Here is a 12,297-nt window from a genome sequence, read left to right as displayed (position 1 = left end):
TCAGAGAGTAGAAAACTGGCTCAAACCACCTGAAAGTGGTGGTAGCTGCAGTTAAGGGGCAGTTGAGGTGTCCACCCATTATGCCCTGCTTAAATGCCAGAAAGTACCAATAGATAGAAGCCTGACTTGCTTGTTGGGCCTTATCAGGGTTTAGGTTTTCTTAGCACTTTAGTCATAAGAACTTTTTCATAAGAATGATTTCAGCAAAGTGGTCATGGGTGAACACAAGGGGAGGAGAATGACCTTCCCCAAAATAGACCTCTGTTCCCTATTAGGGAGCCATGCTGGTTCCCCTGTTCCCAGCATGCATTCGAGGGACTTCGAATCTGTTCTGTGTCCACCTCTCTACCCTAATGGCTGCTTAATTATTTACAGGGAAAGGAGATCGGATACTGTCGGACAGAGGGAGGGATCAACTTCAGTATAGACTGTAGTCAGATGAATTCTTCAAATCAAAACAGATCAGGGTCAGAAGGTAGAATTTTTATCTCAGAGGTGCTTTAGTTGTGAGCATCCCTCTTCTCCCTCTCACACCCCCCAAAAAACAAATGATCTTGGTTTCAACCAGATCAGAATTAATTAACTAGTCAAAAACTGAACATTATTGGCAAACAGAGTTCTTGATGCCTAGCCAGCTGTAACATTACGGCATAAAACTGGCAAATACAAGAGAACCAAACACAGCATGTCCTTCTGTTACGGAAATTGATACTAGATATCTTTAGTCTCTATAAATACTTCCCTCAAGAAAAAAAAAAAAGTGTTTTAATATTGCATGTTTGAACATCTAGTATGGTTTTCTATCTCTGACTTGATTTTGAGATTTGGAATTGAAATTTATGTTCAGTTGGCATAACTTCAGAGAGTAAACAGTCTTTTGCTTCGTGGTTACTCACGCTGGTTATTTGGATGAAAGCTTTTGAGCTTTTTGCTGCTTTTGTAGCTCATGCAAAAACACGTGAGCTTTAAAGATAGGCACAAGTATCTGTAATAGAGAAGGATGAGATTTGTAGACCTGCTTTAGCAATAGGTGAGTGTGAAAGTTCCGTTATGGGGAAGTCATGCAGGAAAGAATTAGTCTCTTTCTGAGCCTTCTCCATAACCTTGACTAATTCCTTCTTTTAAATGTTACAGTGGGACTTTGTATGCTGTCTTTCAGAGGCACTCTGAAAACAGTCACTTCAAAGTTTGTGGGGTTTTTCTTGCAATTCAGAGAGGTCTGTAATATCTAGTGCAGAGTATATTCATTCATATCTTTTTGCTCCTGTACAGTCAGACATATATAGTGTGTATGCATACTTCAGCAACTACTGTAAAATAAAGTCAGCTTTTTTGCTAGTCAGGTAATCTGCATTAGCAGGAAGCTCAGTGCTACAGCTGTAGTTACACAGCCACTGTAACCTGGCTTGCAGTTGCACTTTGCCTTAACTATATCTTTAGAGTTTCTGAAAATTCATATTGCTAACTGACATTATTGGATTAAGGACCACTGGGTGTGCATTTCAAAAGATGGCTATCAAAACTACTTTGTTTCCTCTCTTCCTCTACCAGGGAGCTGAAGAGCCGAAGCTAAAATGGGAACATATTATGACGCTCGTTTCCAGCCTCAGAGAGTTTGTACGGTCCACTGATCGTAAAATCATCGCAACCACTCTTTCAAAACTGAAACTGGAGTTAGACTTTGACAGCCATGGTATCAGTCAAGTGCAACTTGTGTTGTTCGGTTTTCAAGATGCTGTAAGTTGTCATTTTTAGTAAATACTTTATGCAAGAAAACTGCAGAAACCTAGAAACCAGAAGCAAACATAACTTCATCAACTTTCCTCCAGAGATACTGAAACAATAACATTTGAGAACTTTGAACTTGTAATAATGAAACAACACTAACAAACCAAACCAAAACAAACAAAAAAAACAGTCCACAACCACAATTTAGTTTGTTTGCCACGTGATCCTTTGGCAGGATGCAAACCCTGAACACAGTTGTTGAGATTTTGTTGATTAAAGAATCTTCATTTAGCACTGTTTTATAAACTTTGTAATAATAAAAGCAGGAAAAAATATCTTTTTTTGGAAGGATTTCCGATAACTAAGATAAACACTGATAGTCAAGCTTGCCCTACATAAATGAGATCTCTTGAACTTCTTTTATAAAACAAAAGCATTAAACCACTAAATAGCCTCAAGTAATAGCCTGTCTACATTATAATGTATTATAATTATTCTTGAATTTTGGTTAGCAGAATTCTTACAAATGAGCCCTTTTCATTTTAATGTATAATAAGCAGGATAAGAAAGAAGAAAAACAGGATACCTTTCTTCAAGCAATTAATGTAAATTTTGATATCCCACAGTGAGCAGCACCCAAACAGACACAGTAACACCCTTTAAATAGCTAGTTTACCAAAAGCAAATGTTCTTTTCTTGAGTTATGTATTCAAAGTTAGTTCACAAAGAATTATGCTTAATGATTAAGATGAATAATTGACATGGGAGGATGTAGCTGTGCTGGGCATCAGTGTGTCCAGAGTGAAGTTCTGTAGTAAAAACTGAGATGACAGTCCAAGTAGGCGTTTTGAGATAGATGACTTTTGTCAGCATTTTAACCTTGTGTACTCTGAGAAGTAACAGAGCTGTCAGGAAGGATTTAATCTGTTTGTTGCATAGACTACACTGACAAAGAAGTAGATTCTGTGTAACAAAACAAAAGCTAATATGTGAAATTAATCTGTAAGAGAGGTTTCTCCAAAGGAGGGATTTCTGAGCCTTTGCTTTGAGTACACTTCAGCTCTCCATTCTGTTTAGCTTCATATCAGTACAGCTGTGATGGTTGGAAGAAATAAACATGTACAAGGTCGAGAGACCAGTTGGGGGGGGAAGAGTACAAATATCTGAGTTGGGTTTCTGACAGACGTTGCTGTGCATCAGTTGTTTTGTGATAATTGCTTGAGCTCATGCTCTTTTTCATAAATATTTTACCCTCTTCTGTTAATCATTTTAAGTTGATGTTTTTAAGTTAACTTACAAATTTCTCTCCCCTTAGTATCTTGCCTGTTATTTAACTAAGATTAACCTACAAAAAGGTCAAAGAAAAAATTGCTTTGTATGTGTCCAGCCTTATTTTTTGACACATATTAGATATTCATCATAGAATACTGAAATCCAGATCTGCATCAAGACCTCAGATTATTGCACAGGCTGGGGATATTGCTAGAAGTGAGAGGAAGTACTTCCCTTGTTCTCAGGACCTAGACTTTACCCTGAGATTATTGCCCTGTTAATATTCAGGATATCCTCTTCAGGGCAACCAAGAAAAGGTACTTTCTGCTGTAGTCTGAATAGCTAAGTCATGTTATTGTGGATTTTTGTTCTTGACAAAGTTGCATCATGCTTCCGTAGTACTTAAATACGCTACAGTGAGCTGAACTTGTTGATGTTTGTAGGAGTCAGTCTGGGGAGCTGCTGGGTGCCTGCACGCAGGAGTCGCGCTGCCTCAGAGGGCCATGGGCAAGCCTTTGGGGGTTTTAGGGAGCTTCTGCCCAATGTGTCCGGCACAGGGCAGGCTCCCCTGGGATGCTGACAGCTCTCCTGCAGTGTCCAAGTGCCATCTAGTGGCCACTGGGAACAGAACCGAGGAGGCCTGGGTACTGTGGGGCTTTGCTCCTGGCCGGCAGGTAAACCCGCACCCTACAGGATACTGTGAAGAAAACATAACTCCATCCCAGCCAACCTGGTACAGCTACCTATATAAATCACTGCTTACTGAACATGGTTTCTTTAGGGCAGTGATAATATCATTAATAACATTTCCAGCCTTCAGAAGATATGCAAGTTATCATATGTGCTACTTCACTTTTCTTACAGAGAGGTTTTAACAATATGAAAGAAATAAATTAATCATTTTTTTCAGGAACACTTAAGAACAAACCACCTTCTTGATGCTTTTTTTTTTAAACAAACTGTAGTTGCTACTGTTTTCTCAATAAGGCTTTGAATAGCTTCATTGCTTTCTAAATCCCATTTGATTTGTCTCTTTCTGTAACTTCTGGAGTTCTTTTCGTGCAGATCTGTGCTTTCGACTGCTTCCATGCCTGAAAAACAGCATTAAGCTGTTATGTGTTATTGCTGGATGCTCCGACTGGGTATTTCATGGTAGTGCTGTCACCCCACTTGCTTCTTCCCTGTCACAGGGGAGTTGGAAATTATCTGGAGTATCCACACTCTGTGTCTAACATGGAGTATCCATAGAGGCACCCAGGAGTATGGCTAAACATGGTTTGAAAGCAGGTCTGCAGAGAATTAGGAGCAAGCCAGTGTAGATACCTATCTCATCAGATAAAGTTAAAAATAGAAGGAAAGAGGTAATGGCACAACATACAAATGAAATCCCCTGGTTATCTAAATTATTTTCTGAATCAAGGGGGAAAAGCATTACATTTGTTCTTTGGTATTTCCTACAATTATCCTTTAAAATAGTGAAGTATTGCTCAGAGCGAACAGTGAAAACCGTAACGAAAAAGTAACAAGGTTAATTAGCTTAAGTTGTGAGACTTTCATAATATGGTCCTTGGTCTTTGTCATGGAGTTGCATTTTTTTTTACGGTTTCAGTCCATGACTGTGAAGGTTAAATAAACTTTGGTATTAGTCATCAAAAATCACCTAATACAGGAACTGGTATTTTATTTAGAAAAAAAAAAAAAAAAAAAAGCACAAAATATTGTCTGACATACAGCATTGCCAACATCCACTATTTTATGAACATTTTCTGCATTTAATGTAAACGTGAAATAGTTTAAATCACCTGTTTGATACAGCATCTTTAAGTTCAAACACTTTACACAGTTCTGATGTAAATTACAGTTTCAGATTGTTGAGAATATAATCTCTGAATTGAATTCTCTGTTTCTAGGTAAATAAAGTTCTCCGAAATCATAACATCAAGCCACATTGGATGTTTGCACTGGACAGCATAATTAGAAAAGCTGTGCAGACAGCTATTACCATTCTGGTCCCAGGTGAGTTGTTTCTTACTACTCGGCAAGTATGAATTACCTATCTCCTTAAATGTGCTTTAAAGCTGCAATTATGATGCTTCACTTAAGAATTTGAAACCAGCAGTGACGTTTTCCTGTTCACCATCTGTTTTGCAACTTAAACACTGATAAGCATGTTGTCCAAGTTATTTTGGAAAGTTATCCTTTCCAAGATGCGTCCTCTAAACAATTCTGCAACCCAGTGAGCAGCAGCAGACAAAGGTACTCTGGGGCCTTATTTTATTTAGGTGCACAGTAGCACAGTACTGCCTCTTGAAATCCGAAGGATGGACAACTTGCCCAGCACATACCACTTTTCAGAAGGTGTTTTACAAAGCGCAGGTTAAGGGCATGCTATTTTAAATACTCAAAAATCTCTCTGTCTCCTCATCAGAAGTTGTCTAAAGAAAATAATAGATCAAAACCTGTAGACTGAATATTGTATTTTGAATTTTGTTGAGGTAGAATGCATAGCTTAGCTGAGGGGAGAATTCTGTATAGAAGAAATGTAAACCATTCTGTTATTGTTTGCCTATTTGCAGAGTTCATTTCTTAGGTGCATCTTAATTTCTAATGTTGTGATTTTTATTCCCTAGCACTAGAATTAGTGGTGAAATTTTTCAAATATATGATTTAATGCTCTAAGTCTGGAGTCAAAAATACTTCAGTTTCTGTTTTCTGTGATGGGTTAAAGACTGAAATTGTCAACAAGGGGATCTATAGGTTCCAACATAAGTTACAGCTCTTCCTGTTCTGCTTATTTTCCATATCCCCAGTACAACCAGTGAAGCATAAAGGGTTTCTGTGAGACTTTTAAGTCATAAGGGAAAATCTTGCTTTTGATTAGAACACTGAATATCATATAAAACATGTACTTTTTTGCTGTATAATAGGAGCACTGCAGAATTTCTCCTTGCTGAGCTCTTATCCCCATGCAGCCAAGTATCAGCATTATTGGTATCAGGTCAATCTTAAAATTCCCAGTGCCCCAGTAGCTTTCAGGTGACGATCATCCACCTCTTCCCTAATTGCATTACCATACTTCTGACTGCTTCCCCTTGCTTGTCTGATCTCTTCTTTGTGGTTTTTCTTCCATGGATGATGTGAAGATTAGTCTCTGGGTTTAAGACTTTTAAAAATTGTGGGGTACTTTTGGAGTAGTAACAAACAGATGTCCTATACTTACACTTACTGGTGCTTGCTCTACAATGGCAAAATTAACTTCAGTTCCTAGTAGTGTGATGTAAAAATTAAAAACATACATAGATCTGTTTCCCTAGGATAAAAATAATATTCATGGAACAGCTGTATAATAAATCTGCTTTCTCTTATGAAGAGGTGATTTGAATCAAAGCATGAATACCCCTTTTGAAAAGAAGAGAAATTTGCTTGTTAGTTCTTGAGCAGAAAGGAAAGGACAAAAAACTATGAAACAAATGTGATTTTTTTTAAAAAGTATGTTTTGATGAGGAAACTAAAGGGAGTGTTTTAAGGAGCCACAATTGAAGGAAGGAAGGAGGATTTATATTAAAGGGTTAGAATTAACAAACAGATGTTGTTGCAATAATAAATTTTGTAGGAATATAAGACCTTGTGTGCACATCTGCCATAGCTGGTAAACTCTCGTAGGTAGTTCTAACAAGGAATAAGAGAAAACAGAGTGTGTGTGTAGCTTTGTGTCCATGGTTTTGTGGGTGTATATCACTACACAATAGGTAGTGTTCTCTCTGATAACTGGGGGGAGGAAGTGTGCCACCTTCATTGCTGGGAAAGAGGTCTGTTTATTTCCTCTGTATATTTGGATACTTCTTTTTTTTTTTTTTTTTTTTTTTGTAAGCATGATATTCCTCTAATGAGAGGCTGCTAAATATGCCAAAACAGCAACAACAGGAATAGCTGGATATAATAAATAATGATTATTTACTTAATAAAACAACTAAGGTCAGACACATGAGAAATAGCACACCACTGAGAATAGAATAAAACAAGAGTACTTGTGGTGCTGCATGGACCTTAGTACCAGAAAACAGAATTTTTTCCAAGGTAATCCTCAAATCTAAAGCTTTCAAACTCATGGTCAGCTGCAGTTATTATTTGAAAGACATAACAGCTGTTCTTGATAGCTATAACATAAATATAATGCAGTAATGTGGCATAAATACGTGTTATTAATAGAAATATTTGTAAGGTAGTTATGTCCTCACTACTGTATGTAGTAGCAGCCATTCACCAAAAATAAGAGAATAGCAGTAAATTTCCCATGCAATTCAGCAAGTCCTCAATCAATCCTGCACTAGACAACAGACAGCATTCATACTGCAAGTTCTGATCAAATGCAGTGTTCTTTGCTCTGTGTGACCTTACATTGGGTGAATAACAATATTAATATCATAATTAATATTATTTGAAAGTTTGGGGATGATCTCTAGATAGTCACTTAGGCGTGCTCTTGTTTTAATGTTTACCCTTCATGTTTTTTTCCTTAATGTTAATGTTTCTAACAGAATTGAGGCCACATTTTAGTCTTGCATCGGAAAGTGATGCAGCAGATCAAGATGATATAGAAGTTGAAGAAGATCAAGACGACCAGCCTCAGAATCAAACTATCCAACAGCCTTGCATTGTCATGGAAGATGCAATAGCTACCTCAGGTGTGAGCACACTCAGCTCTACGGTATCCCATGACTCCCAGGCTGCTCACAGGACGCTGAGTGTCCAGCTGGGCAGGCTAAAATTAGAGACTAACAGGTAAGTCTGGACATCAGGAGACACTAACCTACTTGAGACTACATATTGTTTTGCTTTTGAAATACATATGCTAGAATAGTAGCAATGGTATCAATTCCATAACACTGCACCTCATTCCTTTAAATGATGGCCATTGTACGTGACCAGTCACAACTACACATTAACTTCATTAATTTCAGAATCATAGTGATGGAAGTTGAAATCAAGTCAGTCTCGATTTCAGGTGCCCTTTCAAGGAAGGTCTGGAAAAGCTGAGCTTGCTGCCAAGTTTCTGCTTTTTCTCTCCTTCATATGCTGTATATGGCTGATGAATGGTGTTATGTTTTGTTTCCATTATGGCAGAACTCACTGTTCTTTTCTGTAGTTATTCTTGGAGAACAAACACAAGCTAGTCAACAGCCGCACACGAACTGAACAAGGAAATTTTGAGATGTTTTGTGTGCAGAATTCACTGCAGCAGGATCTGTGTTTACAAGCAAGCGTTACATTTTTCTTTGAAAACCAAACACCAATCTGTTCATCAAAGAAAAATAAAAAAATGTGTGTTTTAAAGTAAGTGATCCAGAAACTGGATATTTCAGAAATATAAATATTCTACTTTCAGGTAGAATGGATTTTTATTTTCTTAAATAAAAACAGACAGATACAATTACCATTATTTTATACAAATTATAATTTTATAAGTAATTGTTTTTTCATTAAAATATACCAGATAGTCTGCTTAGAGCAAATATTTTAGTCTTTGCAGCACCTGACTTAGGACACTGCATTTCTCACTGACCTCGGTAAATTTTGAATATGACCTTGATAGGAGAACATATCTTCAATAACACAATTGCTATGCTTATGTGCTGCCAGCACATTCTGCATACTTATTGACCCAATTTGAATTGAAAGGCTAAATTGCACTTTACTTTTAAATGTGTCCAGAAACTTTGCCATAGAGTACTACGTTATATATACTATTTTTAATAGAGTATGAGTATTTTTGAATTCTCACCTTACAATTCATTTTTTAGTTTTCGATGACCACAGAAATAGTTTACCTTACTGATATATTTAAAACCAACATCAAAAAAATTGCTTGGATTGCTTCACTTTCCCCAGCATAGACTTGGGAAGTAATAGCATCAGAAGTGATCAATCTGTGGAGGTGTTGTTTCCTAGCACCTTGCTTTTGTAAATTTCCTAAATGCAAAGCCTTTGACCAAATAATCACATCCTGTCATTCACACAGAAATCTTGAGGTAAATAATATGGGCAGTTGTTTAGTTTAAGTATTAATTAAAGCTTTATTGGCAGAAGCAGCAAGTAGTTACCAAGTGGCTGATTATTTTTATTGGCCCCATAGGCCTTTTTCAACCAGAATGGGTAGAGGAGGAATAAATTAACTGGAAGTTGGCTTCACTCCTCTCTGCAGAATATTAAACTGCTTTGTGACTAACCAAGCTGTGGGTGTGTGTAGAGAGAGACGGAGCAGCGCTGTTCACGTGCAGGGTAGACTTTTCAACAATTGTTAACTCAGGTGTGGAAGCACTCATGCAGCGATGCTGCTGGTAGGCCTATGTGCCCCTCATATCCTTAAAAGTAGCGATAAATGCTTTTACAAAGTGATTACGTCAGAAACAGTTTTTCTGTGCAAAGCCAGGATACTTCTGTAGTCCATTCTCCAGCTGAAGTCTAAAATGTCCCTGTCTTTCAGTGTCCTGGAAGATGCATTGCTTAACAAACTTAAAAGAATATGGCACTGAAATAAAAAAAAAACAAGAAGTACTAAACTGGAACAGTTTATGCATAGTTCTCAGACTGACAGACTTCAAGGAAGGGATGAAGATGTGATTCTTTCAAGGCAGAACTTTCTAAGACTGGAAAGTCATAGGTTTATGAGCTATAACATGCACATATGTTATCAAGGTCTAATTTCTTTAACCAAGTTTCTCAGCACATTTTGTTCACAATTCCTCCTTTGTACTAAAAAACAAAACCAAAAAAACAACAACAACAACAAAAACTCTTCTAAAATAACAAATTACTACAGTCAGTTTCGCATACAAATTTTCTGTTGTATTCTGATTGTTTTCCTTTGATCAACTTGGTGTTGGCCACTGAATCTCTGTTCTTTTTTCTCTGGATTTGTGTTATGAAGGAAGTCAAAAATGGGTTCCAGTTTGTTTCTGTTTTCTCAAAAGTAATGCTTAGGAGAGGACAACATGTATTTTCACTCGTCTTCTCTTATTCTTCATATAGTATAGGGGGATAGGTACAAACCCTCTACTACGTGAGGAAAGGACAGTCCTTGTGTGGATTGCAATGTGTCTTCCCCATTTAAGAAATGGAACCATAAGTTTTTGCCATACTTTAATCATATCTGCATCCTTGCCATACTTTGTAAAATGTGTGAAGGAGAGATGCGAGTTGGCCTTTTGCCTTCCGTGGGGTGATGTGACAAAGTTTAGCCCTTGGCTCATGAAACTCTTTGATAACTGAGAAGAGCAAACATACATTTTTGTTTAAAGCTGACTACTAGCTGTAGAAATTTTACTGAAATTTTCTACCATACCACCTGTTCAGTGGGTGTATGTGTATATGGAGACAAGGTACTTATTTTTTGTTGTTTGAAGAGCTCTAGTTTTAGAAACCAGACCAGTGGATGTTTATAACTGTATGTATGCTATAATAAACCTATAGAGACAGGATGTTTCTGTGAAGAAATGAAGAATTCTGTCCTTGTCTCTGTCAAGGTTTCCAGTTTAAGTTTAGTAAGAGTGTTGCTTTCCTGAAAAAATTGAGACTAAAGAAAATGTGTGGTTTCTTCCCATTGCTTCACAGGTTATTGGAGGAATTGGTTCAAAAGGAGAGAGAATTTCAAGTCCTTCTACATCAAGCTATAGAAGAAAAAGATCAAGAAATCAAAAACCTGCGGCTTAGGTCACAGCCAATAGGTAAGTGAGAGGAGGTTTCAAAGAAAAATTTCACACTAACATCTTCACAGATGAAGACAGTAACAGCTAAATTTCTGTTATTTTTATTGAGCCAGTCTCAGTAAAGGTATTTTATTACACTGCTTTTGGTAGGATTTTCTTTGAAATAAGAGTGCATGTTGAAGGAACAAATTACTGTATTTTATTCCCAATAAAATGAATGATGTAATTTAAATATTTTTGATTGTGATCATTACATTAAAAGTTCAAGAGGATAGAATTGGTGAGATATGAGTACAACATATAAAGCTTACTGAGTTTGATCTGTATCTGCCTTGAAGAAGGTGGAAGTGCTAATGCAGTTTGATGTTTCAATGTTATGTGCTTCAACGAAGTGTCACTTTCCAAAAGCAGCTGATCCTGTCCAAGGCATTGCCTACACACCAGCTGTGTGAGTTACACTGAATGTTTTCGTTAAATATGTAAGAGCCTCAGTGTAGACACAATTACAATGATGCTGATTTGGGTAGTAGTCATTCGCTGAAGAGGACAGAAAATGCATCTATCAGATGTACACACTAGTTTAACTGCCTTCACATTGAAGTCCAAGATTACTTTTGAGTAACATAAGTAACCATAACCAAGTAAAGAGATTGTTGTATAACTTTCTGTGAGCTGTAATTGGGTATGGGCTACAGGAACAGACAGACATGGGGATAGTGGTATTCTAAGCTTGGAGGGAAAAGTCACTGAAGACAGTGCTTTAGCATTTAAACAAACCAAAAAAAGACAAGAGGTTGCTTTGTCAAGACATCGTCTTTTCTCAAAAAATGCTTGTTCTAGATATTCCTGGATTGTCTGTCTGTCATCGTCATTCCACTGGCACAGGGACCGAAGACCCTGATCTCGTAAACTGGTTGAGTGTTCAAGGAGCTGATGAGGCCACAATAAACAAGGTGAGAAGAGTCCTTCCTGTTTGCCTTGTCACGCACCACAAATCATTAAAATGATTAAAAAAAAAAAAAAGTACTGTTTAAAAAAGTACTGTTTTTGTGACTGAGTGCAAGAAGATCACAAATCATTTTAATTACTTCTCAAATTTTGAGAGATGAGCCTCTTTTCAGAGGAGAAGAATAAGGCATGAACATGAAGGCCTTTGTTAAAAATAAATAAAGTGTGTTCATAATGTCTATAACTGATTACAAATAGGAGAATAAATCGTCCTGTTAAAGAGACGGTATTAGTTCGGTTCATAATTTTTTCAGTCTTCACATCTTGCAGGAGTTCCTACTGATTATTCCCTGGATACAGGGTACACATTCACCCTTAGGCAAATGTGTTAAGTGAAATCTCCTGAAGTAGAAAGGTCTATTCTGCAGCAAATGATATATAATTTTAGAGGTGTTGAGCTTCTCCAAATTTCAGCTGACTTAAGAAGTCCTGCATATAATTATCACTCATGTAGATTAGTTCAAAGGTAGCTGGAAATTAAAATGCACCAAATTCAGATGATGCTTTTGAAAAGGTAGGTCTTACCACATTTCACCTGTAAGGAAATTAAACAAACAGTTATGCTCAAATGTGTATTCATTGA

General features: G+C 37.1%; 1 protein-coding gene across 1 annotated transcript in view; it reads left to right on the top strand.

Annotated features, from left to right (window-relative positions):
• MAP3K5 (mitogen-activated protein kinase kinase kinase 5) overlaps positions 1–12,297 on the top strand; it is a 100,049-nt gene that overhangs the window by 84,943 nt on the left and 2,809 nt on the right. Inside the window, exons 24-28 of the mRNA XM_082756455.1 lie at positions 1,552–1,737; positions 4,911–5,016; positions 7,539–7,782; positions 10,612–10,724; positions 11,547–11,659. Of these exons, the coding sequence (XP_082612581.1) occupies positions 1,552–1,737; positions 4,911–5,016; positions 7,539–7,782; positions 10,612–10,724; positions 11,547–11,659 (762 nt within the window). The remainder of the gene's footprint in view (positions 1–1,551; positions 1,738–4,910; positions 5,017–7,538; positions 7,783–10,611; positions 10,725–11,546; positions 11,660–12,297) is intronic.

The sequence above is a fragment of the Aythya marila genome (assembly GCF_965140915.1).
Source record: "Aythya marila genome assembly, chromosome: 3".
NCBI lineage: Eukaryota > Metazoa > Chordata > Aves > Anseriformes > Anatidae > Aythya > Aythya marila.
This window is presented reverse-complemented; position numbering and strand designations above follow the sequence as displayed.